Source organism: Epinephelus fuscoguttatus, linkage group LG23 (assembly GCF_011397635.1).
Source record: "Epinephelus fuscoguttatus linkage group LG23, E.fuscoguttatus.final_Chr_v1".
Classification (NCBI taxonomy): Eukaryota; Metazoa; Chordata; class Actinopteri; order Perciformes; family Serranidae; genus Epinephelus; species Epinephelus fuscoguttatus.
Window position 1 is genome coordinate 31515436 of NC_064774.1, and position 27264 is coordinate 31542699.

A 27264-nucleotide genomic window follows, 5' to 3' on the forward strand; every position below is an offset into this window, starting at 1 on the left:
ATGTAAGACAAATACATATTTTAATCTGTAAAGTGAATGTTCAGGCTGTTCCTTCAGTATTCCAGTCTGAATTTTGGGGCTGGCATGAATTTGGGGTCCGGCTCAATCAAGTTCGGGCTCAATATTTTTAGTCGGGTCCCGGCTTCAACTCACAAAGGTCAGTTCGGTTCAGGTTAAGTTTTTGGGCCCATTGAGAACTCTACTGCGATGACACAGAGCTGGCTGGAAATTAAAAAAAATTCCTTCCAACTACTCATATCGCTATTTTTTTCGCTATTTTTCAAGCTACTGTAGCTGTCATATTTCGTGGAGACAGATGGCTGGACCACCCTCCAACTTTCTGGCATTGTAGCCTCTGAGTGGCTGGGAGATAGAGGGGCTGCAGGGTTAATCCATGGGTGTACTGGCTAACTAGCAGCAGTCTCTTTCATTTGCACTTTTTAGCAGTAGGTTGGCAGCCAAGTATCAGGCCCTGATGTCTGGCAGATTGCTTTTGTCTTGAGGCAAAGGGGTTTTATGTGAAAGAAATTAAAGGCCTGTCCCAAATAAAGGCCTGTTGATTTCAGTGATTTAAGCAACTAGCCCGGGCTATTACCAAGCTATATATATTTTTAAAGAAGCATAACATACAGAGAACACATAAAGCTACTGAAATTCATTAGTTGTCATGTTTATGGATATATCTAGGCTTTCATGCCATTTTTTTGTCTTGTTTAGTGTATTGTTTATTATAGTATTTTGTGTGTTTTGGAGTATTTGGTTTGATTGTACTCTTGAAAGCAGCGGTAGTGACAGTAGCACATAAATTAAGGAAGAAAGTCCAAAGTGGGAGGTGTATTTACCAGAGGAGGAAGGCTCATTTCAGCCATTTAATTACAACATTCCTCTGAGCCAAATCATAAGTGGATGTAAACACAGACATCAGTCATTTTACTGAGCCTCTGAGGAACACACTGACAGGCTGGATGGAAGAACGGGCAGCGGTGGATTATGATACACCCCTCTGACGAACTGAAAACATGGCTGTGTGTAACACTATCCTGTGGTGTGTCTGGCCTACTTTAATCTTACTGTGGATGTGGGAAGCTGGCTGTGACATTCAATATCAAACAGAGGAGGGTAAGTGTTCAGGTGTTCTACACTCAGGACACACAAAAATAATCTTTTTTACAATTAATATATAAAACTTTAACATACTTAAGTACATAAAGTCTGAGGCACATTCCAGTGGACTTTGAGAGGATTGTCAGGGAGTGTTTCAGGAAATGAGAGTTTTTTTTTTTCTCCTCTGGAAGCGATAAAAAGTACTGTGTATAAGAGATTAAATATATGCCCATATTTTAACTGTTGTCTCGCCACTCACAGTATAAACCACAGATAGCTGCTGTATCCTGAATTAGTTCATAGGAATAAAATCCCTTCAAACTAAGTTTTGAAAAAAAGTCCACACTGCTACAGCTTTTTCAAGTATGATATTGAATATTATATTAGGAGAGTGAACTTATTTTATCCAAAAGGCATGCAGGGAGGTAGTATTCAGATGTTGTAAGTAAGTTAAGAAGCAATAACACAGTGTAAAAAGTTGAATTACAAAGTAAGTATTACAAGCACAATATATCGACTGTTTCACACTTTGTTGGCTTATTACTATTGATGCATTACTGTATAAGCAGCATTTGAATGCTGGAGCTGGTTGAGGTAGAGTTAATTTTATCTACTTTATACTGTTGAGTCAGTTAATCTATAACACTGCATCGGCATCTGAACACCAATTATCTGTTTTGTGTGTAAAGTGTTAATCTGTAAAAACTTTCTTCGGCTGATAGATAAATGTAGTGGAGTAAAACATTCAACATTTCCCTCAAGTAAAGTACGCAAGCAAATGCACACAGTTACTTGCCAGCATGTTTTAATATCTAATCTAAAATCTGTGGTTCAACCCCAGTGAGCATCATGTTTACAGCTGTCAGGAAAATGCCATGGCTTTTTCAAGAGGATGCAAAAATTATTTTCCGGTACAAACTATCACGAGAGAATGCTAAAATGATTTCAAGAAAATGCAGAAATATGGGTACATTTAGAAATATCTTGAGTGAATGTAAAACTATTGCGAGAGAATAAAAGTATTTCGTAAAAATCTAAATATTTTTGTATATATTTAAAAAGGATTGCAAAAAAAACCTGCAAAAGTATTGCCGTACATTAAAAAAAATTTATGAGAGAATGCAAAAGATATTCAGAGTTAATAACAATGTATTGCCCTAAAACACATAATATGAAACAAATCAAATTACTGTGAATGAAGCTAGCGGCTAGCTCATCCTCGACTCTGGCTGCTTAAGGTAGAAATAGCATGCATATTGAGTTTAGACAGGTTTTTATTCAGCTGCTGAGCTAATCATATGGCTAGTAAAAACTGTAAAATACAACTGACTCCAAATCACATAACTCCTCCCTGAAGGTTTTTGCCTACTGGTATCTGAGGTTGTTTTTGTTTACTTTGTATACAATCCATCAGGTAGTTATGTGACTTTAAAAGAGAAATGTAAATTACTATAACTGTTTGTTTGTATTTTTACAAACCATAGTCTGAACAAATCAATTGGTTAAAAAACGTTTGCAACAGAAAAATAGAGGACTATAAATACAAGCCATGCAACATTACATCCAACCATACAAAATATTTATATATATTATTATAGTTTGAATTTTAAATCTAATTCCACATCTCTGTAAGTGATGTTTTTTTTCATTTTGTGAGAGCAAATTAAATCTGTGGAAGCCCTGAGAGGCAAGAGAGAACAAAAGAACTTATGGTGATCCATTTTCTAAGGCTGATCGAAATTGTTTATTTTCTGTGTTTATCACTTAAGAACAGGTGAAAAATTAGTTGTGCCAGGATAATCTTACTAAGTTCCTTAAAGGTAGGGTCTGGAGGATTTTCCAGTTGCTGTTTGTAAACACACATTCAAATTCGGCTCCTCCTATCAGGCTCAACTCTCCCGGGTGTAAGGAGCCCGGAGGTACGGAAGAAGGCTTCACAGAAGAGGTTCAGGCAAGGCTTGCGCTCGTGCACGCTCGGACACGCTCGGGCACGGCACCTGCGCTCTCTCATTGGCTGGGGAAATCTCCATCCAGAAGCAGTCCGAGCTCACAAAAACATCAAAATACAGTTAAAGGGCAGGAGCTCTGCAAACAGAGTCACTACCACACATGAGTAGAAGCCCATAGGTGATGATTAAGCAGGATTTCATTTGTATATGTCTATATTTTGTTTTGTTTGAAAATCCTCCAGATCCTACCTTTAAATATATTATTTGTTAAACTGTATGTTTGCAAGTACTATCATGTCTTTGTTTTGGCTATGTGCCTTGTGTTTATAGTGTGTGGTGAAATTAAAACTCATCTGGAGGAAAACATGAATGCGCTTAGTCTTACTTAGAAAATGGGGTACTGGTGCACTTCAGCCTCTTGTATCCAAAATAATTATGACAATAACAAACACTACTGAAAATAAATGAAGAAATAAATAAACAACATTGCCTGCCAAAACTTTTTTGCCTTTGCACCGGCAATAGCCATGGCCAGAGGCATTGTTGTGAATGCAATATCTCAAGAACAGCTTGAGGGAATTTTTTCACATTTGGCACAAACATCTACTTGGAATCAATAGTGACCTGATTAGAATTTGGTGGTCAAAGGTCAAGGTCACTGTGAGCTGCATCCATCTCATTCTCATGGATGCAATATCTCAAGGAGGCCTTGAGAGGGTTTCCTAAAATTTGCTACAAACATCCACTTAGGCTCAAGAATGAACAGATCAGAATTTGGTGGTCGAAAGTCAAAGTAACTGTGATCTTCCAAAATGTTTGCGTAACTCAAGGATTTATGCTAATTGTGACAGTTTTCACAATACAGTGATGAAGTTTTAACATTTTATATCCAAAAGGTCAATGGTCAACTTCACTGAGACATCATAATGTTCTGCATAAACACTTTTCTGGCCATTATTCAGTGTCATATCTCAGGAACAGAAGGGGAGACATTTGGCACTATACAGTACATTTGATAATGAATTGATGACTCTAATCTTGGGTGTTGTCCTGGCAAAACTTGTTCCCACCATTTTCACAGATGAAACATTTAATCGGTTTAGGCAGATTATCCAAACAAAACCTTTTTTTCCTCACCAGTGTCCTTAAGTCATAAACACAGGATAGGAAACAGTTTAGATCAAATGGATCACCAGACTTTAGTCTTTCTCACTTGCCTCTCGGGGCTTCCATACAGATCTCCTGACCTACCAGAAGAGTTTCATATCTAGGAAGAGGAAGCAGACAACACCCTGATAAAGACATGCTGGAAACAACTGGGAACTTGTGGAATTTTTTTATTGAATCAAGAGAAGCCTCATTATGTATGATACAATGTAGTGCAAATCCTAAATCCACCATGCTTCACCAATGTTAACTTTCTTTTTCTTTGTTTAGTGGAGATTTTCCATTCTGATAAACAGACCAAACTGGGATGGAAATCTGACCCACCCAGACAAGTAAGTTTGGTTCTTACGTAATATGTTTTTATTTCAGGCTTGGTTAGAGTACACCAAGAAACTATATCACCATATCTTTTATAGTTTCACTGATGAACACTAAAAACAGTCAATGAATCGCTGAATAATGATTCTACAACAGTTTGACCTAACTGGTAATTGCTAACTCTATTAATGTGTTAGTTTATTGACTCTGTATTAGAGTAATTTTCATGTGGTACATGATTAACATATGATTCATTTTTTTTTAGCAGCTCATGTTTTATCTAAAACTGTGTTTTTTATGATACCTAGATGTTATGAAACATCAGTACATGAACAATCAGTCTTACAGTTTGATGGACACAGACAACATGACTGGCTGATATGCAGTTTAATTATCATATCATGTATTTACCCTGTTATTCCACTGGTATCTTAGGGTTTAGTCTTGTACAGAGGTCTCATCAAGGTTTCTGAGGGTACCTGTTGTTCTGCCCTGCAGCTTTTCACTGATGTTCTCTTGCATCTTTCCTATTATCACAGTGGAGTGAAATTCAGCTCAAAGTGGGCACACAGAGTCCAGTGCCTGTGCTCCAAGCTTGTGGAAAAATCGCATCGAGAACTATTTTGAGCAAGTGGATGGAACGGAAAGATGCCCACCATCTCCTGATGGATATTTCGTTTGCCCAAGAAGAAGAGCCATCTGGTCAGCTCGGCCCTTTACAAGTCCATCTTTTTGACTCAGACATACCAGTCCCAAGATTTCAATATGGCTGGAACGTGCTGGACCTTCAGACCTCAAGTCCGTTCCCTGTCACAGTCCCTCCAGAGCAAATATCCCGCCACCTGAACCGCAGCCTGGCTCTGAGCCTCGGCTCTGTCAGCCGCAGAGGCTTTCAGCTCGCCTTCTCCTACTCAGGAACATGTGTGCTGATAGCATCCATCAGACTGTACTACAGGAAGTGCCCTGACATTGTGTCTCACCTTACCTCATTTAATGGGACAGGGGCCCTGTCAGGTCCCCTGACGGGTGCCTGTGTGAAGGGAGCTGTGGAGGTTTTTCCACCTATTAGGGAGTGTACTGTAGATGGAGTATGGAGTCCACTGCAGGGGGGATGTACCTGTGAACCTGGACATCAAGTTGTGGATGAAACCTGTGAAGGTATGGACAAGATTTTTCAGTTATCATATGATATATATATATATGATAACTGATGATGATATACATATGAGAGAAAAACCTGAATTGACAGTTGAGGTGGCTAAAAACTAACCAATTAAGGCAACTTACGCTCAGCGCCATTTCCTTATATGTACACGACACAAGAGTTTTCTACTCAAACACTGTGGTTCAGTCTATACTTTGAAAAAGAAAAAGTGTCATTGCAACTAACTTCAGTAATGTTAGATATTATTTTACGCCACCACAACTCTCAATGTTTATTTACTCTAAGTTACAGTAACTCAAGTTATTTGAATATTTATTGTGTCTAGTTTTACCTTTCATGAAAGCACTGTGGCCCAGAGGTAGACCAGGTCGTCCACCAATCAGAAGATCAGTGGAAGTGTCCTTGAGCAAGATACTGAACCCCAAAGTGCTCCAGATGAGTGCGGGAGTGAGTGTGAGTGTGTTAAAAACTGAGTAGCCGGTGGCACGTTGTACGGTAGCCTCGGCCACCAGTGTATGAATGTGTGTGTGAATGGGTGAATGTGACTCGTAGTGTAAAAAGCGCTGTGGGTGGTTAGATGACTAGAAAGGTGCTATACAAATGCAGGTCCATTTACCACTTTACCTGTACTGCCAGCAACCATAAGCTTAGGAGAAAAGAAGATATATTTGGAGAACAAAACAACAAAACAACAACAAAACAATACAATAAGCTGCCAATGTTCTAAATAAATTTGAGAACTTAAAAACATATCAATTTGACATTAGGTCAGCTGAATGCATGATTTTAAGTTCTGATAGTTAAACAAATTGAACTTCAAACTGACAAATCTAATTAGACAGTTAGGAGGAAAATTGACTTTTACTTTAAATGCTAAAGTTTTAGGTTCCTAACAACTTGTAATTGTTATTTACGTCAAAAAATGTATGGTGGCTTTTTTTCTTTAGCGTAGACCAGGGGCATTTAACGTTTTTCAGGCTATAGGAACCCCTTAGCTGAAAGAGAGGAAAGATGGAGCAAGGACCCCTAACTGCATATACTGTATAAAATATACTTGCATATTAAATTGGGCCTACAATAACATGTAGGGCAGCCCTAAAGTGCCATGTATAAACATGTCTTTTTTTGGTGAATACAATACTAATCTATGCTTACAAACATTGAAGGAGACAGGGTGTATTAACAAAACAACAGTGAGAAACACAATGAGTTGTCCTGGAATATTTTGTGTCAATGTGCAACAAATAACAATCTGGTTTCTGGATGAACGCCAACAGATGTCACCATGACAGCATTTTATTTTTGTCCGATAGCAGGCAGCTAAACAAGAAACAAGTCATGTGCTGCTGACGCAAACATTTCACAATATAGGTTTTTTTACATTTTGGTCAAGGAAAAAAAAACAAAAAAAAACAACCCTCTTGGATAGGCTTAATGGGTGACTTTCACATCCTCTTCACCATAGTCGTTTTCCTTCTAAATTTGACATATTTCCTGTGCATTGCTCGGCAGATAGTAATAATTCTCAATTTAATGTTTTCTCTATCTAAAAACAAGACTCTGCTGGAGCCAAGCAGGCAGGAGCATTAATGGACCCAACACCATACTGACAGTTTAGCTATATTTAGGACTGTACTTCAAGTTAGGCTGAACATAAGGGCTATTTCAAATCTCTTTGGAATCATGATTATGCTAAAAAAAATGTCAATAAGCTGATTATTAGATATCCTGAGTGCAATTTTTTTGTGCTCATTAACCTCCAGCTATAATATCTTGCTTCTTTGACCTGAACCTGCCCATGGGTTTTCTGTATGGCTTAATTTAAGGAAAAAAATCAACATGTGAGCACAATATACACTGTAATATACAAAAATGATCGTGAATGTACATTTTGGCACAGGGCCCTTTATGAGATGGGGCCACGCGCCATTCATATAGTCCTAGGGTTGAGTATTATATAAAAAATTACGATACAAGTACCAATGCCAGCACCCTTAAAGTGATACAGAGTGCTTCATTTGATACCTTTTTCTGTACTTCATTCAATACCCATCATGTGAATGCAGCGGTGTGTAGTATAGCCAAATTTTCAGACGTTTTATTGATATCTCGGCATGCTGAACTACCAGCTTCAACCACCAAATAAACCACACCATAGATTGTATCAGTTCTGAGTACTGATACCAACCCCTATACTGTACAATTTGTGATGTGGAGTCCCTCTAGTGGGGTGGCATAGCTCAGTATTTTTCTAGTAATGTTCAATTTTGTGATAAAAGCACCAAATTTGGCAAATGTGTTGACAAATATATTTAGAACAAATCTGGATATTGGGGCATCAGAAACTCGCTCCCTGGTGGCCAGAGCAGGCAATTGAATCCTACCTGTCCATGGACCTGTCCCGTTAATTGGATCCACTCCAAAATGCAATGGCTTCTAAGTTGGACCATGCTACATGCCTCCACCAAGTTATGTGAAAATTGGTTGGACAGTTTTCTCGTAATCCTCATCCAAAAAATGAATGGAAGTGAATGGGCGGCCACGTGTGGGTGGCCTGTGGACATGCCCCCTGAGTTGGATCAACACCAAAATTGATTCTAAGTTGGCATGTGTTACATCCCTCAACCGAATTTTGTGATTTGTGATTGTGTTTATAGCTATGCCGCCCCACTGCTCATGAAAAGTAGTTGCTTGCTTTGCTTCAATAGTAAACAAACCTGCCTGATTCTAGCACAAGAGGAACATTAGTATTCATCTTCTGGGGACCATAAATATGAACATTAAAGTCATTGCCATCTGATTAGTAGTTCTCAAGACATTTAGGTCTGGATCAAAGTGTTGGACAAAAAATGGACCAACTCTACCAGACCACCAGAGTAAAACCAAACAGTTTTCCATCAAAACGCTGTATCTCACAATTGAGAAAATATGATAAACTAGAAGGGCGCTCGGAAAGCGCAGACGTCTACCAAGGCCAATATTCCAGTCATCTATGACAGTGATTTCCAACTGGTCAAATCTCGGGGTCTAGATTTCTCCTTAGTCATGAGTTCGATATCCCACAGTTTAATACATGCAGTGTCATACTTTTGCTTGTCTCTGTCAAATAGCTGTCTGTTAGCCACTCACTCTATAGCAGGAAATGGCACTTCAAAATAAAAGCTCTGTGCTGGAAATTTACTGTACTTAAAAAGTGTGAGGTTTTTTTACAAGCTTGACTCTACTGGATTCTAAGTTGTATTGCATTTATTCCACCCAGGCCAAATCCTCATCATCACTATGTTAACAAAAGTGGAAAATAATTTATATATCCTCCCTGTGGTTCAGATCTGTTCCAAAATTTAATGATTTCTTCCTTGGACCATACTATACTCTTCCACCAAGAGAGTAGAAAAGAGACAGTCACTATTTCTATTTCTCCAGCATGTAGGATGGGCTACTACAAACCAGCCAATGAGAGTGGAGGATGCCAGTTGTGCCCATCGAATACCAGGACACATGGGGAGGGATCTGAGAGGTGTGACTGTCTACAAGGTTTCAGCCGCCTGCCAACCGACCCTGATGACCTCGGCTGCACCAGTAAGAAACACTCAGTGGGCTTATTGGAAATATGCAGGTGTCATCCTATTATTAACTAATTTATGGGATTAGACATTAAAGTCTGTATGTGAATTTGAAAATTGTCAATTTTAGTGCCCCCCCCAGTGGTAATATCAGAAAAGACATCCATCCATCCACCCACCATCATGGATATGATGCAGTTTGATTATGTATTTATTGTATAATGCGATGCTACTGGTTTCCTACCTTTTACTGTACTGTACTGTCTTGTCCTCCACAGAGCCGCCCTCTGCTCCTGTGAATCTAACAGCCCATCATCATAATGACTCTATGCTCATACTGAAGTGGGATCCTCCTCATGACTGGGGAGGCAGACAGGAAATGATGTATCGCATCAAGTGTGAGAAGAAGGCAGAGGACGGCATTCACTGGGAGGCATGTGGGGACAATATGGTTTTCCTGCCAGACTCAGTAAGACTGACCAACACATCAGTCAGCATCACAGAAGTGAATCCACAGTATGACTACAGACTGTCAGTGCAAGCCTGGAATGATATATCCACACTGCAGGGGGCGCCACCTTCATCCACTGCCACTGTTACTATACACAGATGTATGTAAACCCTCTTAGATTATGTCAATATTATCGATTGTTGAGTGCCTCTGACTGGCTTAACCTAACCCTAACCCTAACCAATCTTAAACGTCTTGTCTAAAGCTAACTAATCCAACCAGTAAAGGCAATGAGTATAAGCCAATTAGAGGGAGAGCCAGGCAGGTCATGCCTTTGCTATCCTAGGAAATGCAAATTTGCACAGGGCATTAAGGATTCAATTCTGGTTACAGTTCCCAACCTTCTCCCCTACTTTAAGTTTCCTACTGTGAAGGAGCTAGCTTGTTTATCTAAAGGATCTGTATACAACATCCAGAGTATATCTATGATTCAGAGTCTGATCTGGTATTGTCTGCACACAGCTTTTAAAATAGAGGTTGCTGAGACAGTGGCTAGCGACTAACAGTACTAACAGCCAAACAACAGCAACAGTGCTGACAGAGCTAACAGTGTTAACCTGGGGAGAAACCAGAGGTGGACTTTTGTGATGATGCTGTTGCTATTATCAATTGTAAATGCCATCAGAGTACGTCACTTGCCCAAGTTTGCAAATCGGCACCTGCAAAGCTGTGCACCGCAACCAACCTGTTATCTGTAATTATCCTCAAGTGACAGCCGGACCCACCAGGACCCGTTAATATAAGTCCCATGACTCAACCCTTGATCTAATATACAGTTTTGTGTAATTTACTGTTCTGTCAGATGTGCAAAGCACTTGCTCAGTCAGTTCCCAGCACAGACTGTATATGAAGATGGACGAAGCGTCTCCACTTACGCCCACTGTATAGAAGTGAAGCTAAAATATCCTGGATACAGCTGCTGCCATTGTGCTTTGGTGATGTCACCTGGAACAAGAGTCTGTGTAGTAACAGTCTCCATGTTATCAAGTTTCCCACCCATACACCTGCCTGACCAATTGTGAGCAGTGCCATTGAATGTGAGCCCACTGATTGGCTCACACAGTTGTCAACCAGGTTGTCAAAATCCATTTTATAGCATTCAGTAACTAATTTAAACCAAACTTACCAGAAAAAGGAATATTTAAACATTCAGCAGCGTGATAAAAACTACCTTAAATGACAGAAACCATCCCTGGGAAAAATTTATGTAATGTGTACTTTGAGTTTTTAGTTCGGCCCACGTTGAATCTGCTAACGTGCAGGGGGCAGAGATTATGACCTATACTGCAGGCAGCCACCAGGGGGTAATCGAGATGTTTCAGCTTCACTTTTGGGGAGCTGTCTATTGTTAGTCTTTACATACAGTCTATGGGTCCCACTTGTTGCTAATGTAATGCAAAGTGACATAAAGATAACCAGTTTTGTGGTAATCTTTCCAAATATCTTAAGTAACTGCCCTGTTGTTATCAGTCAGCTGCACCCTCAGCTCTGTAATAATGTTTTATTGAATGTCTTCAGCATATTTTTTTTTGCTGTGTGATACAGTTGTCAGAATAGGCAAGAGCTGCTGAGCCTCTTCACGACCACCGGCACTTATGATTATTTTTGTTTTCACCTGCTGCCCACCTGCATTTACTTAGTTTTTACTTGTGCCTGTGGGACTTTTAACTCTCCTTGACTACTTTATTGTTACACTATATTTGAACACTGTCCTGTTACTGCCACTAGTGGCCACTTTGGGTGCTGTTAAGCTATAGGTACATAGGCTTGCTTTAAAGTATCACAGGGTACTAAAACAAAATCATAAAGTGCATCTTTGAAGCTAACACAGTGACAAAAGTACTGTGTGTACTGAGCCACAGGAAACACTTGTGCTTTCTTGCAGGGAAAGTTCCACCTGTGGTGATTACTGTGACCCCACCCTTCAACATCTCAAAGCATGAAATGCCACCAGCTCCTCAGCACCAGAGTCGCTTCTCCATATGGCTGACAATTGGTATTTTATTCGGCATCCTGCTGCTCATGGCTCTAATCCCCATTGGTCTGTGTGTCCTGCGCAGCAACTACACTAAACTCAGGTGAAGAAACCTTCCACTTCTGTGTCTTTGGTAAACTACTTTAAAGTCACTGTTGAGCTGAGAGGTTGAGTGTAGTAAAGATGGGGCAATAATCAAAATTATTACAGAGCATACTGTATCCATAGTAACATATTTTTTAAAAGATGAGTTTCTAAGCACTGTCATTGTGAGATTTGTGCACACACAGCGAGTAGAAAACAAACCAACCATGACTGAACGCTTTTAAGATAAAAGTGAGGAGTTGGTTTTGTGCCGAATCACAAATGAAGTGAGTGCAAATATATAATATCCCATGAAGAAAACCTCTGAGCTTAGATGCCTGTAGATATTCTCATTTATCCAGGTCATAGTTATCTCAAGGCAATTGAATTGAATGCAACTGGACGTAGTTTTGACTTAGAAGACGTTTCAACTCTTATCCAAGAGGCTTCATCAGTTTATGCTTGACAGACTAGGCTGGAACTACTAGTTCTTGGAGGATTTGGGAGGATTTTGTGAAGAGTTGAAATGTCTGACATTGGTCCCCCCAAAGACTAGCATGAAAAAAGATAGTGTGGCAGACAACAATGCAAGGTGCTACATAATTTCATGTCATTTATTTAACATTTATTTCCAGGGTCTTTACTGTTTTTCAGACGAAGGACCTTTTAGCTGAAAAAGAGATGGAGCATGGCCCCCCTACTATATGTATAGTAGAAACCTTTTTTGAGTAAAATGTTTATTCAAATTTGAATTATACATTGTATACATTACAAAGCATGGCAACACGTACATCCACATAAAGAGTCTCAAAAAAGGAGAGAAAAACCCCCAAACACTTAAATTAATTAATATTGCCAAATAATAAAATAACATAAAATAAAACTACATTAATATAAGTTTATCAGTGGCCACATTCACAATTAAATCAATACAGCACCTTATCACTTTGATAATCTAAAATATCTAATCACGGGAGCCAATAGAATCAAGAGCCTGTCTATCTTTACATGGCGTTTTGCTGTTATTTTTTCCATTCCATTTCATTGCCACTGAGGGAGGGAGGCAGAAAGCAGAAAATAAGCCTTTCTCTTATCTCTTGACCCGTCAGGGATTGCTTCTAAAATCAATCAACATTCTGAGTTTTACAAGTAGCATCTATATTCCTAAAATCTGCAGAAAATCTGCATAGTTCTCCAGGTGCAGATTCCATATAAACCTGCCTTCTATGGTGCATATGATACTAAACTATTAGAATAATAATTATTTTTAAATTCATAAATTCATACATTATGCTTCTTCTGAGGTGTATGGTATTTTAGAATCTATTGCTCAAAGAGTTACGAAATCCATTGTGGCTCGCAAGAGTATTTGTACACTTGAAATAATAATACAGCTAATTGGCCGGTATGTTCCATCTGTATATAACTGTTAGCTATCCAGTTCACCTCACAGTTAGGTTCAGGTACCTCACAGTGATTAAGTGTTAGCTGACTGACCTAATTGCACAAGGGTAACAGTTAGCCTATCATCAATCTGTACTATGTGATTTTTCTTAATGAGCCAATTTATTTGGATAAAAATATGTTGGAAACAAAGTGTATATTTTCAGACAAATTATAAATTTTAAAGAAATAAAAAATCTCAAATTACTAAACAATAACTTGGCGCCCCCTGCAGTAACTTTGAGGACCTCCTAGGGGTCACGGACTCCCTGTTGAAGACCCAGGGTTTATTTGATGGGAATAAATACAGTATGCATTGATAACTACATGACAATTATACAATGCAATGTATCACAGCACTTATAGCTACTGCTAATATCCAATACTGTCTGTCCCTAGAAGGGCTTTTAAAATAACAAACGTAAAACATAATAAAACATGACAGTTGAGTATATATTGATATTTTGATCTTATTCCAGTAATTATCAAGATAATTGTGGCAACTGTGGTGGGGACATCAGATAAGAAATTATTATTTAATATTTTTTATTTTTTTTTCCCAGGGCAAGACATTTTTTCCAGGACATTTAGGTCTATTTTCCAGTGACTCTACACTTGACAAAGTAGTTTCATATGTTCTTGTGTGTACTGTATGGGAACCCTCCTACACAGTGTTAACATGAAGTGATGATGACCAAACTTTCAAGACAAATTTTCTGATAAGCTAATTGAAATGATCATTTTCCCACAGGTCTGACCAGGAAGTAGAGCTATTGCCGATGAACGCTGAATTTTCTTACCGACGTCCACAGGAGGTGGAGGCTGCACTCCAGCCAGCCAACAGTAAGTGATCCTGAACAATAATAGTGACAAGTTGTCTGTTTTTGTGAATGTTGTCTGTCTGTATGCATCAGCCCTGTGATAGTCTGGCGACCTATCCGGGGTGTACCCTGCTTTTCGACCAGTGTCACCTTGGATAGGCTCCAGCCCTCCCCCAAGACCCCTAACAGGATAATTAGTTCCAGAAAATGAATGAATGAATGTCTGTTTCCACTTCAACATTAAAAGGCACAATTGCCGTGTTTTGAAGTTTATGTGAATTATGTTTTGGTATTTCTAGTACAAATTCAAATTGAGATGTTTTTGCACACAGCATTTTCTGTAGTATGTAAATATCCCAGTGTGCTACTGCTTTTACACATAATTTTTTTTTATACTCTTTTATTTTGACTTATGTAAACAAGAACCTGATTTTAACAGTACAGAATACACAAATATACATGTTCACTTTTCTATATAGATTTTTTTTTTTGTATTTAACCACTCACAAACAGACTTATGGATAAGATTATTTTGCTATTTAGGATATCTAATTTCATTCATTTTAGTATTAAAGGAGGTCCTGCCTCTGTTGAAATGTTGCCGATAATGCCTGTTTTGTGGGTGTGCAGGTACCTTTTCATTTATGACATTTGAAAGTAAATCTTTTAAAATACTTTTTTTTTCTCAGTGGTGGAGGGTGTGGTCCAGTTATTGGAGGGGCTCAGTGGCAGGCTGCTGGACAGTCTTAAGGAGGTCCTGGTAGAGAGAAACCAGCTCACCCTGGGCAAGGAGCTTGGCAAAGGTCAGTTCATGTCTGATCAACATTAATCTTGTTTTACCCTCACAATGCAGGACCATTGATTGCAAACCCTCAAATGAACCCTTGACTATTTCTATCAAGTTTCATGGCAATCTATCCAGTAGCCATTATGACATTCCACACCAAACTTCATGGTGGCAAAAAGTCAGGAAATTACCAGAGTCATTATGATTAATTGTCTAGGAACCCATAACGTCTGTATTATATTTTGTCCCAATCCGTCGAGTAGATATAGAAATATTTCACTGAATGTTTAAAACTTTAACTTGCTGGTTGAACTACAAATAAAATCAGCGAATTGCCAGGTCTTCAGGATTCATCCTCTGGGGACCACAAATCATCAGAAATTCTCATGGCAATCCATACAGATGTTACTTTGACACTTCACTCTGCACCAGAGTGGCAGAAAGACTGTCTAACATTGCTATCCTAATGGTGACATGCTGCTAGCATAAGATGTAGTCAGGTTTTGAGTTGTTATGTTAATCAAGGCTAGAACTAGGTGAAGAAATCTTGATTGAACTACTTATTTTTTTGTGACGTGACGATGTAACTCATGAGTCTGTAGGTTAACCACAGGAGTTAATTCCTTTTGCAATACTATGCTTTAGAATATCTTTGTGAAATCAGAGGCAAGACTCTACTGTTTTAGACATCAATGAAATAATTTAAACTATTTAATCTTAGTTAAAAAATTTGACATCCATTATTTAAAAATATTTCACCTGGGAGTAAAAGTGAGATTCAGTCCTTACATTGTGCTCTCCAGGAGAGTTTGGTTCAGTCTATGAAGGGGTCTTTACACCAGACGAAGGCGTGGACATCAAGGTGGCTGTGAAGACCATGAGAGGTGTGTACTGAAATCAACCTCTTTATCAGAATTCTACTCTGTTACTTCTTCTTTTTGTAATTTTAACTCTGTCCCACATTTAGTTGGAATCCACAACCAGGAGGACTTACATGAGTTTCTGAGAGAGGCAGATATCATGAAGGACTTTGATCATGAAAATGTGGTCCGACTACTCGGTAAGATATACTACCTAATTCATGGATGCTGAACTGTCCACTGTCTTCTGTTGGACTATAACATGTTCCTTGAGAAATGTGTAAGACATATCCACTGTGTCCTTTTCTGACTGTTGTCACAAATTTCTGTCCTGATTTTGTCCTTTTCTGACAGTTCTTAGAAAAGGACAAAAATCCATCCCAGAATCCATTGCATGCTGGTCAGTTTAATTTAGTTTTGGCCTGGGCTGGCATTTGTATCACTGTGCGGAAGGAAGCATGCATCTACTCATAGACGAAAGGATTGTGCTTGTAAACATTAATGGAGCCTGCTTTGGCTGAGCTGTAATGTTAGCTAGCTCAGTGGAGCTAGGTGAGCTAGGAGTAGATGCATGCTTTCTTCTGCGTAGCAATACAGGTGGCATGTTTATTTTGGTAGAAAGATAATAGTTCTTACATAAATGAATTTCCCCTCAGGGGGATTAATAAAGTAAATAAACTTAAACAACAAAGTCTGCTGAGTGCACAACAAAGTTGTTGAGTTTTTCAGTTGTATTATTTTGGTGCTCTGAGCACCACAAGCTGAGTGCCATTTAGTTCTAATATCTTGGAGAGAAGGCAGACATCTCTACGGCCAAATTCGCCAACACCCAGAAACTCACACCAAAACATATTAGACTGATAAATAGCACTACAGGTCGAGAGGAAAAATATGTTTTTTTAATTTAAGGTGAACTCTCCCTTCAATCAATCAATCAATCAATCAATCAATCAATCAATCAATTTTATTTATACAGCCCAATATCACAAATCACAATTTGCCTCACAGGGCTTTACAGCATATGACATCCCTCTGTCCTTTGGACCCTCACAGCGGATAAGGAAAAACTCCCCCCAAAAAACCCTTTAACGGGGAAAAATTTAAAAAAAACCCCACAGTGTTGTCACATCATAGAACTGATTTCTTTTTCAACAGTGATTTGTAACACTTTTGGAGGGCACAGATAAATGATATTGTCCTGATGATAGGGGTGTCAGATCATTAAAGTGCTTCTATGTGACATCCAAGAGTGCATGCTCAAACAACATTGTGTTGTGTGATATGGTAGGGAAATCAGTAACTTCTTAGATTAGCCATTGGCACATTTTACAGCAAGGTTGCTGTTTTGTGGAACTGCTTCGCTTGCAACTTGACAGTTACGTTAGGGTCATAACCTCATGTAAATTATAAAGAATCATCAAACATTTAAAAACTGAAAAATTCTTTGCCAGTATTAAATGGGGGGCAATGTGAAGGTTGCTTATGGTCAGTGGTGGATCTTCGTACATACACATAGGCACCATTCTGAGTGGTGCCAGATTTGTAATAATGGTATTAATAATAATGATAATAATAATAATAATAATAATAACAATAATGGGGGACGGGGCACCAGGGGAAGCTTGCCTAGGGAACCAGATGTGCTAGATCCGGCACTACTTATGGTACCCACAGACTCAGTATAGCCTTCTCCTCTCAACTGCACCAATTTTGTAAAAGATTTGTTTGTGTGTGTGTGTGTGTGTGTGTGTGTGTGTGTGTGTGTGTGTGTGTGTGTGTTTGTCCTGCAGGGGTTACGCTACAGAGAGAGCAGGACTGTCCTCTGCCTGTTCCTCTGGTCATCTTGCCCTACATGAAACATGGAGACCTGCGCCGCTTCCTTATTGCTACAAGATATGGTGAAATCCCTATGGTAAGATACAGTCAGCACATACATGTATATAAATGGGGCTTATTGCAACATCAGCACATGCTGACATAGACGGATACACACAAGGACACTTTGACAGTTTGCTCCCTGATGATAAACAGCATAAAGAATATTTCCTGTGTATTTCAGCTATGGTGTTAGTTTTGTAGCTTTGGCCTTTCTATTGGTTATAATGACACTGTACTCAAGTTACTGCTAAAATAAGGTCTGATAAGGCAAGAAACACCAAGGGTCAGACAATCAGACAGCTACTGTAGCAAACACAATATTTGTAACTACTGGCCAGATGCTATAGAATTTGCATGTATAACTGTTCATCGATGAAGAATCCAAGTGACTTTTTCCTCATGCACTGCTGCCAGGCAAGCATTTCCACCTGACCACATTAAATATCAAAACATGAAATTTACCGAGCACATTTATTTTTATATAAAATGACCTTTTTCATTTGGACACTCCAAAGCCACCCAGACAAAATATCAAATTTTCACACACAATAGTAATAATATTTCATAATCAGAATTATAGGCAGGTTGCAGTTAATTATTTTGAGCACTAATGATGAAGCTCTAAGACTAGCAAAACAGCTGAATCCAGGATTTGAGCTCTGCATGGCTGGTCAGACACCACCAAACACTGCACCACAGTTTATGATACAGTCAGACAGGGTTAGGTAACCCTTGCTGACAGTGTTTTTTTTTCCCTTTCTTGAAAGGTAAACTGTAAAATTGTATGCCTACATTACAAAGTGTTGCATCAGGAATATGCATGCTGTGTGTTTGGCAAAAGTTAAGCCAGGTTCAACTACCCTTTGTTTTTTTTGACTGCAGCATCTGTGTTGGAACCCATGTTGCCAACACAGGGGCTGCGATGAGTATTGTAGCCTGTGGGGGTCCCTAGTGGGGCTTTAAACTGCTCTGTCTGTGTTTCAAATGCAAGTCCTGGTTTATCATTACTCACCAGTGCTGTCCACTCAAATATCCTTCCTGCAGTATCAGTGAAAACCATGACAAAAAAATATTTGTTGATTCCCTTTTGTTAAATAGAGATACACTATTATAACTGGAAAAAAAAGAAGATTTGATAGGAAAAAGAAACGAATTAAATGTAATATAGTTTTTTTGTTAAGGAATATAGACTAATCAATAATATAAAACACAGGCAAATGGACATATGGACATTATAATGTAAAATAATCACACTGCTGCAGCTCCAGATAAGTTAAACAGGATCCTCCACCACCCAAAAACATCAGGGGTGTTATAAGGATAAAAGGACATCTGTAGGGGGTGTTGGGGGGGATCCACCCTCTGGAAATTTTATTTTGATTAACAAGCTCTAGTTTAATGCTTTTTTCCTGCATTCTGACATCTTAATTTATTTTTTATCTTACTTTTGTGCTGAAGCATTTCCAGTTTATGCCACTTCGTACTTTAACTTCACTATATCTAAGAGAGAAGAATGTTTTTTACTTCACCCTTTACTTCACTGCATATATTTGTCTGCTTTGAAGATTCCAAAATGGTGCAGTGGTTAATATTGTCATTGGCACTTTGGAGAAGTGTTCTCTTCACAGATGAATCCTAGTTTACACTGTATCAGGCAGATGGCAGACTGTGTGTATGGCTACAGACAAGTCACATCAGTGCATTTTATTGACGGCATTTGAATGCACAGAGACATGATGACGAGATTCAGAGATCCATCCTCATGCCATTCATTCACCGCGATGACCTCTTGTTGCAGTATGATAATGCGCAGCCTCCTCTTGCAAAGCTCTGTAGACAATTCCTGGAGGCTGACAACATTCCAATTCTTCCATGGCCTGCATACTTACCAGACATGTCACCCACTGAGCATGTTTGGGATGCTCTGGATTAGTGTATACGACATCATGTTCCACTTCCTGTCATTGAGGAGGTGTGGGCCAACATTCCACAGGTCATAATCAACAACCTGTTCAACTCCATGTGAAAGAGATGGAAGCAAGAACATGAGTACTGTGTTGAAATTTTTGTTCAGTGTACATCTTGAGTACTTTTAACACCTTTGTACTTTTACTTCAGTAACTTCTGAGTAGGGTGCAGGACTTTTACTTGTAACAGCCAAGTAAAAGTCCTGCACCCTACTCAAAATTCCTCACACTGTTTTACTTAAAAAAAAAAAAAAAAATAGATCTGAGTACTTCTGCCACCATTGTATGTCAGCTTTGGTCTATTGGAATATCAAACACGTTTTTGTTTCACTTACACATTCACACAATTTCCCAATAGTTAAAGCAGTATGCAGTGTGTACTGTTCACCTCTCCTTAACATCTGTCTGTCTGTCTTTCCACTGTGACTTTGACAGTTTTAGGGTACAGTAAAATGAAATGGACTATGCCATTTTAATTCATTTTGGAGCCACACCCCAATGTGAAGTAATGTTATACAATGTAAGGTTTGTAAAATAAAATAAAACTGCGTCTGCTCAACCGGTTGCACTGACAATAACCTTCAGTATTCTAATATCTCTGTCACAAATAAATATTGAATAGATAAATGACAGAATACACCCTTCTCTCCCCTCTCTCCCAGTTTGTGCCCCATCAGAGTCTCCTGCGCTTCATGATTGACATTGCAACAGGGATGGACTATTTGAGCTCACAGGGGTTCCTGCATAGAGACCTGGCTGCACGCAACTGCATGTGAGTCCATCAGAGGGAGACACTGAGAGGGGGAGCTCATAATGAAGGACTCCTTGTTCATATATGACTGTGTCTCTGTCCTCAGCCATTGGTATTCAACCACAGCTCGTATCTGGGAAGGAAGCTGCTTAACATCTTAATAAAGCAGACTGAGGGCCTCAGAGGAGACAGTGTTTGTTGGGACGAAATATAAAAAACTGTGTGCCAGAACTCTCATTTTGTTGTTTGATCTGAATCCAGAGAGCACTGCCTTACCTGTGCCACTTAAGCAAATGTGCTTTTTGATTTTAATCCACAGGCTGGGGGATGATCTCAGGGTGTGTGTGGCTGACTTTGGACTGTCAAAGAAAATCTACAGCAGCAATTATTATCGTCAGAGAGTAGCCATCCGTGTGCCAATCAAGTGGATGGCCATGGAGAGCCTGTCTGAGTCTGTCTACACTAACAAAAGTGATGTGGTGAGCTCAGTCTTCATGGAACATCACTTTATTTAGACAGTCAAATTATAAATAACTTTGAGGTCAGACTGTCATTTTCATCTTGATATTTACTGTACATCCAATTGTTGTTGCTGTCCTCTCAGTGGTCTTTCGGGGTGACCATGTGGGAGATTGTGTCCCGAGGGAGGACTCCCTATCCTGGTGTTCACAACCATGAGCTGCTGGACCTGCTGCAGTCTGGACACAGGCTCAAACCGCCCGAAGATTGTGACCAAAAACTGTGAGTTCCTGTGCTCCTTAAGGGACATCTCTCATTTTCTATTTTGATGAGAGCTTTTTAAATACAGTATTAACAGAAAGCTGGGGGTACAGAAATTGAGATATATATATATATATATATATATATATATATGTATATATATATATATATATGATATTGATAATAATTGATATTAATAGTGTACAATCCAAAGCAACAGTAAGCCTATATAGCAAAGTGATAACGGAATATTTCACCTGCAGTTTGTTTACAAACTCTCACACAACTTGTGCAGTATAATAGTGTCATTTATGCTCAGTACTTCTCAAACACATGCATTTTGCTAAAACATCACAATTTAAAACACATCAGTAGCAAGCAGCAACCGCTAGCATGGAAAAAAAAACAACAACACGGAAGTTCCAAAAACTGCAGTTCCTTGAATGGCCACATGAGGCTGGCTCCAAAATTGAGTCAATCCCCGCCATGTTAAAATGCCCAACTTTATAGCAGAAATAGACATGCTTACAGCCTGGTGCAAAAAAATGGTTTTGGTTTCCATAGCTGATTTCCCTGTTCATGACAACTGTACAGGAGTTGAATTTTTATACAACCCACCCATTTACATTTTATGAAGGCATAAAGTTACGCATAATTAAGGGTGGGCTGCTTTCAGTGACAGGCTGTCAATAGTGTTGTCAGCTTCTCAGTTAAATCCACCTCTTGCTCCTCCAAGCTCCACCCTCTCGCCAAACTATGGTCACTTCTGGCTCCACTTGATCAACAGGAGTTGATCTCTTGAGCTCAAAAGCACACATGTACCCATGCACACATAGGGTGCGCTACTCATAGGTGTAAGTGTTTTGCATGCTACACATACAAGGTTACATTGTTATTTAAAAAAGTCAAGGTTGATGTCAAGGTTGTACAACATTACACATTATAAAATAGTGCTTGTTCTTTATTTAACCTTTATTTTACCAGGCAGATTTGCTTGAGATCAAATCATCTCTTTTACGAGCAAGGCCTGGCCAAAATGGCAACATAATAAGACACACATAAAGAAAAAGCACAGACATGAGAAAAAGAGATAAAGGCCCAGAGTCCCATGGAGGGGTTATGCCCTACAAATACAGTCCGGTGGGGGAAGGGGGAGGAGGAGGAGGAGAGGGCTGGATGGGGGCAGAGAAGGTGCTATCAGGGGATCCTGAGTATGAAAAGTTCATGTTAAACAAAAACAGTGAAAAACAGTGCACCACAATACACACTAAAAGAACACTTATGTGATGATGATAAAATACTATGCAGTAAAACATTTGCACACTCCAAAATTTGCCATTATAAAGCCTGTAAGCCGAGTTTTAAAATCATTAATGGTGATAAGTTCCTGCAATTTTAGTGATTTTTGAAGACTGTTCCAGGTGGAGGGAGCAGAGTACACATATGCCCTCTTCCCAAACTCAGTACGATTTCTGGGGACAGAGGCAGATAGAAAGTCCAGAGAGTGCAAACTGTATAATGGATTTGATGTAAAAGTGAGGTAGGTGCAGAGGTATGAGGGGAGTAGTCCAATAATTGCTTTATACATGAAGGTGTACCAGTGGAGAAGCCTGTGAGCAGACAAGGACAGCCAGCCTACTTTAGAATACAGAGTACAATGATGGGTGAGTGATTTACAGCTGGTAATGAATCTTAAGGCACAATGATACATGGCATCCAGCATATGCAATGAGGTAGAGCAGGCATTCATGTACAGTACATCACCACAATCTAATAATGGAGTAAAAGTAGCAGCAACAATGCCTTTTTTTTGTTAGAAACAAAAGAGAAACAAGATTTATTTCGGAAATAAAAGCCCAATCTCACCTTTAGTTTCTTTGCCAGGTTCTTGATATGGGGTTTAAAAGACAAATTGTCATCAAGGATGATACCTAGGTATTTAAAAGTGGAAACGGTCTCAATAAGAGTACCTTGAGATGTATATAGAGTAGGAAGACAATTAGTTTTGTCCCTGGATTTAGTAAAGATCATCATTTTAGTTTTATCTGCATTAAGGACAAGTCTCAAAAACAGGAGTTGGGCTTCTATTTCTTTAAAAGCAGCTTGCAAGCAACCAACAGCCATCAACACAGTGCCTCCAAAACAATAAATAACAGTATCGTCTGCATAAAAATGGAAATTTGCATTTTGGACACGTTTCCACAAATCACTGATATAAATAGTAAACAGCAAGGGACCTAATATAGAGCCTTGTGGCACCCCCTTGTGGACAGCCAGGGTATCAGAGGAGCAACCATCAATTTTAACACATTGAGTCCTGCCTGAAAGATAGTTAGACAACCAACCAACAGCAGAATTAGACAGTCCTATATTAGCCAGTCTGTGCATTAATACATCATGGTCCACCATATCGAAGGCCTTGGAAAAATCAATAAAAAGAGAAGCACAGTGTTGTTTGCTCTCCAGGTACATAAAAATATCATTCACTACTTTAGTAGCTGCAGTGACTGTACTGTGTGATTTTCTAAAGCTAGATTGATAACAGGATAAAATTTCATCAAGACACAAGAAATCCTTCAACTGATCACTAACATTGCTAACAGGTTTTTTGTGTGTCCACACATAAATGTACAGTTACTCTATAATTGTATTTAAAATTTAAAAGACATCAGAATGTGCTACGATGAACCATTGCAGCCGGTCTTCCTGTAATAACTTTGTTTCAAGCTTCTGATTGGCCAGCATCTTCTTATTCTTTGTGTGATTGGATTATATCTCCGCTTACTGGTTTGGCATGCTCTCTACAGTGCTTATGTTGTGTTTCTGCATTGTCATTTGTTAGCGCAGCACCAACACGTATGTAAGATTTGTTTAAATTGATTATCAAAGCCACGGTATAGGTTTTGGTTTATAAAGACAAGTGGAAGTGAGAAAGCCGTTCAGCACCTGTCTCTGCTCACCACGGGCAGCTATTAAACCAAATCTGCCAGAGAGTTGGAGGGAGACAGTGTGGCTATATGTCAAACTAGTTTATTTGTTGTTAAGCTCAATGGTAGGTTATTACTTACATTAGACTGGCTTATTGAGTTGATTTAATAGTGGTTTAATTTCACAACAGTAACAAACAATGCTGAGGCTTAGGGCAATCACTGTCGTTGCCTGGCTGTCCATGAAGGTGGGTCAGGGAGACATTGATGCTGCTCCGTAGGGCGCACAATTTGTGTTCGGTAACTGTGGTGGCTCTGACAGCGGAAGTTTAAGCAGGAGGGGCAGGAGCTCGACTCAAATGCAGTTATTGGACTTACAGCATGCTTTTAAAAAAGGTGTTAATTTGTTTACTATGTATCTATTAATTAGACATATCTTCTGATTATCTCATGCATCTTCCCACATAACAGATTTTTTAGTTTTTAGTTTTACTGATGATCCCCAACAGAGTCAAAGACAATAACATATCTGTGGCACAAAATCATGCCTTTTTTACAGATTCCAGGACAACATTAGTTTAGTTGAACTGCGCTCAACTTATAGATGAAACCTGTAACGAAGGGTCACACTTAGTCAATACTTTGTTTAAGCCATTGCTAAAGGGAATATTCTTGTATATCTACAGTACAGTATATATATATTTATGCAAAGCTGACTCCCTCCTCGATCTCACCCCAAACACAGTTATGAAGTCATGCATAGCTGCTGGGATAAGGAACCGACCCGCAGGCCTTGCTTCAGGGAACTGGGTGAGACACTGAAAGGTCTTCTGTCGGAGCTGCCGGTGCTGGAGGCCAGCCAGGAGGCCAGCTACATCAACTATGGTCTGGAGGTTGCTGCTGCTGCTGCTGCTGCTGCGGCAGCTGCCTCTCAAGAGCCACAGACAGATTCTGGGGGAAGATGGGAAAATGTCTACCTGCCATCTCCTGTGGGTGCTGCTGCAGCCAGGGATGAGGATGTGGATGTAGAGGATGGCTACCTAAAGTTTATTACTGGCTCAGCAGATAAGGAAGATGATAATCACTGAAGAGGACAGTGTTTTTATAAGTTACAAAATGGAATTCTGTTTCAGTGTGGCTTTCTCATGAACTGTGAGTTTGAGAGAGACAGATTTTGCATGTGCGCATAGATCACTCAGGGACATTTCCAGGCTGGGAGGGGACAGCCAGAGATGGAACAGGCTCTAATCATCTGACTGACCAAAATTGGGTACCCCCTTACCAAATATGGAAGTTTATATAGAGAGAGCAACAGATACTAAAATTTATTTTTGCACTTTTTTAAAATTGTTGTATATCTGTATTGTATAGCTGTCAAATATGGCATGTCAAATATGAAATATATAAAAAATGAAGAGATACTAAATTAAAATTATGAGATTCAAAGTGAAAATTTTGACCTTTTGTAAAGTGATAATGACAAAAACATAGTAAAAGTTATAGGATAATTCAAAACTTATCTCAAAATTTTGACACAAAGTCAAAATTTTTACTATTGCACATTTAAGACTTGGTATCTAATAACTACAATGTTAATTTTGATGTATTACTTCATAATTTTGACCTACCACTGTTACTACTTTGTCATTCTGAGCATTTATTTTGTTTGTTTTTTCTTTTTCTGGAGGAAACGGTCTTCTAGAAATTTGAATGGAACCATAGCCTTAGTGGCGCCCCCTGAAACTTTTCATACAGGTGGTAGTACGGAATTGTGTTCTCATATAGTTGTTTTTTTATTATACAGTTAATGTTACTAATTATCTGATGTGCATAGACTAATACTGGTACAGTTAACATTTTGAGTTCCACAACAATCCTGTTTTAATGTTTATGTATCTATACGTGTTAGGCCGGTGGTTCCCAATTGGTGGGTCGTGGTCCAATAGGGAGTTACTGGTCCATTCTGAATGGACCGCAAATGACTCACAAATGTGTCAAGTTTGTAAAAAACACACTTGATTTTGAAGTACAGTAAATTTTCTGGCACAAAACTTTTATTTTGAAGTGCGGTTTCCTGCTGTAGCATGAGTGACTAATGGACAGCTACTTAACAGAGACAGCAAACTAGCTTGATGACATGGCCAAAAGCAAGTATGATGCTGAATATACTAAACTGTGTGGACCTTGAGCTAATGACTAAAGAGAAATCTGGACCTTGTGGCTGGACTAGTTGGGAACCACTGTGTTAGGTGATTCGCCGTTCTTCAAATAGACTGGTTGTCCTTAAAAAGATAAATGCACAGCTTTACAGTAGTTTGAAGGAGTACATTGATTGTAAAGACCAAATCCTATATTGGGAAAGAGCCTGCTCAAGTTAAGGGGTGACTCTTGGGTACCCATAGAACTGATTTTCCATTAACAAAATTTAGCCTTAATTTGGAGTGTTATAGAGGGATGATGTTTCTTGTAGGCCCATATGGAAGTTAGCGTCACCCTGCTTCCCTCACCAAAAAGACAATTTTTATAATACACAGTAACTAGTCCATACCCATTGAGTGCACAGTTGCCCACATACATTTTCACATGGTGTGTATTTGGGATACAGGTTATAGGAACTTGCAGATTAAATAGTCAATTGAACCCACTAAGAAGAGCAATGTATTCAGACAGAGTTTTTGTGAATTTGATAGTACGATTGCTCGGCTACAGCTGGTGGTGGATACATACGTATGTATCAACGTGTGTGCGCAGTAACTTGTGGGGTGAATGCATACAATTCAATTAAAAGTGACTTTGTAAAAGAATACTAATAGTGTGATTTTTGGAAAAAGTAGCTTTGTCACCTTCTACCTATGCCAATCCTCAATGTCTATGTGCAGTTTCACATAGATTGACCACGTCAGTGAGTAGAAAAACGTGGGACAGACACAATGAATGACTGATAGAATGACACACTGACAGTTTCCGTGATTATGTACAGCATACCATACCATGACTTAGTCATACCAAAAATTTAAACCCCCCCCCCCCCCCCCCCCCCAAAACATTTGGCCACAGGGGTAGCCACAGCAATTGGTCAATTTTAGCCATTATTAAGCATTTTTCTGTTGTTATAGCGCCACCCAGTTGCCAGTTAGAGTTAAATTTCTCCAGTCACCTTGAGACGTCCTGTTCTACATATTTACCAAGTTCAGTAAAAATCGATATTAGGCCTAGATAAGAAATGAGCTCTTTAGCGCCCCCATTTTGTTTGATTGGGTCAATAATGGAGGGG

The 27264-nt window shown here is 39.1% G+C and overlaps 1 protein-coding gene across 1 annotated transcript; it reads left to right on the plus strand.

The window, feature by feature from the left end:
* Nucleotides 1-875: 875 nt before the first annotated feature.
* On the plus strand, nt 876-26786 carry si:ch73-40a2.1 (tyrosine-protein kinase receptor TYRO3). Its single transcript, XM_049569071.1, has 15 exons — nt 876-1119; nt 4491-4552; nt 5078-5696; nt 9127-9282; nt 9545-9877; nt 11663-11855; nt 14031-14122; nt 14790-14903; nt 15691-15771; nt 15855-15947; nt 17538-17659; nt 20255-20364; nt 20663-20822; nt 20948-21084; nt 24736-26786. The coding sequence occupies exons 1-15, from the start codon at nt 1020-1022 to the stop codon at nt 25076-25078; spliced, it is 2715 nt and encodes a 904-aa protein (XP_049425028.1). The 5' UTR covers nt 876-1019; the 3' UTR covers nt 25079-26786.
* Nucleotides 26787-27264: the final 478 nt, after the last annotated feature.

Bases quoted from the DNA above. Each gene is read 5' to 3' on its own strand.
- si:ch73-40a2.1 (XM_049569071.1), top strand. From the start codon at position 1,020: ATGGCTGTGTGTAACACTATCCTGTGGTGTGTCTGGCCTACTTTAATC. The intron at 9,283-9,544 runs GTAAGAAACACT...TGTCCTCCACAG, and splicing joins TGATGACCTCGGCTGCACCA to AGCCGCCCTCTGCTCCTGTG. The intron at 15,948-17,537 runs GTAAGATATACT...TTTGTCCTGCAG, and splicing joins AAATGTGGTCCGACTACTCG to GGGTTACGCTACAGAGAGAG.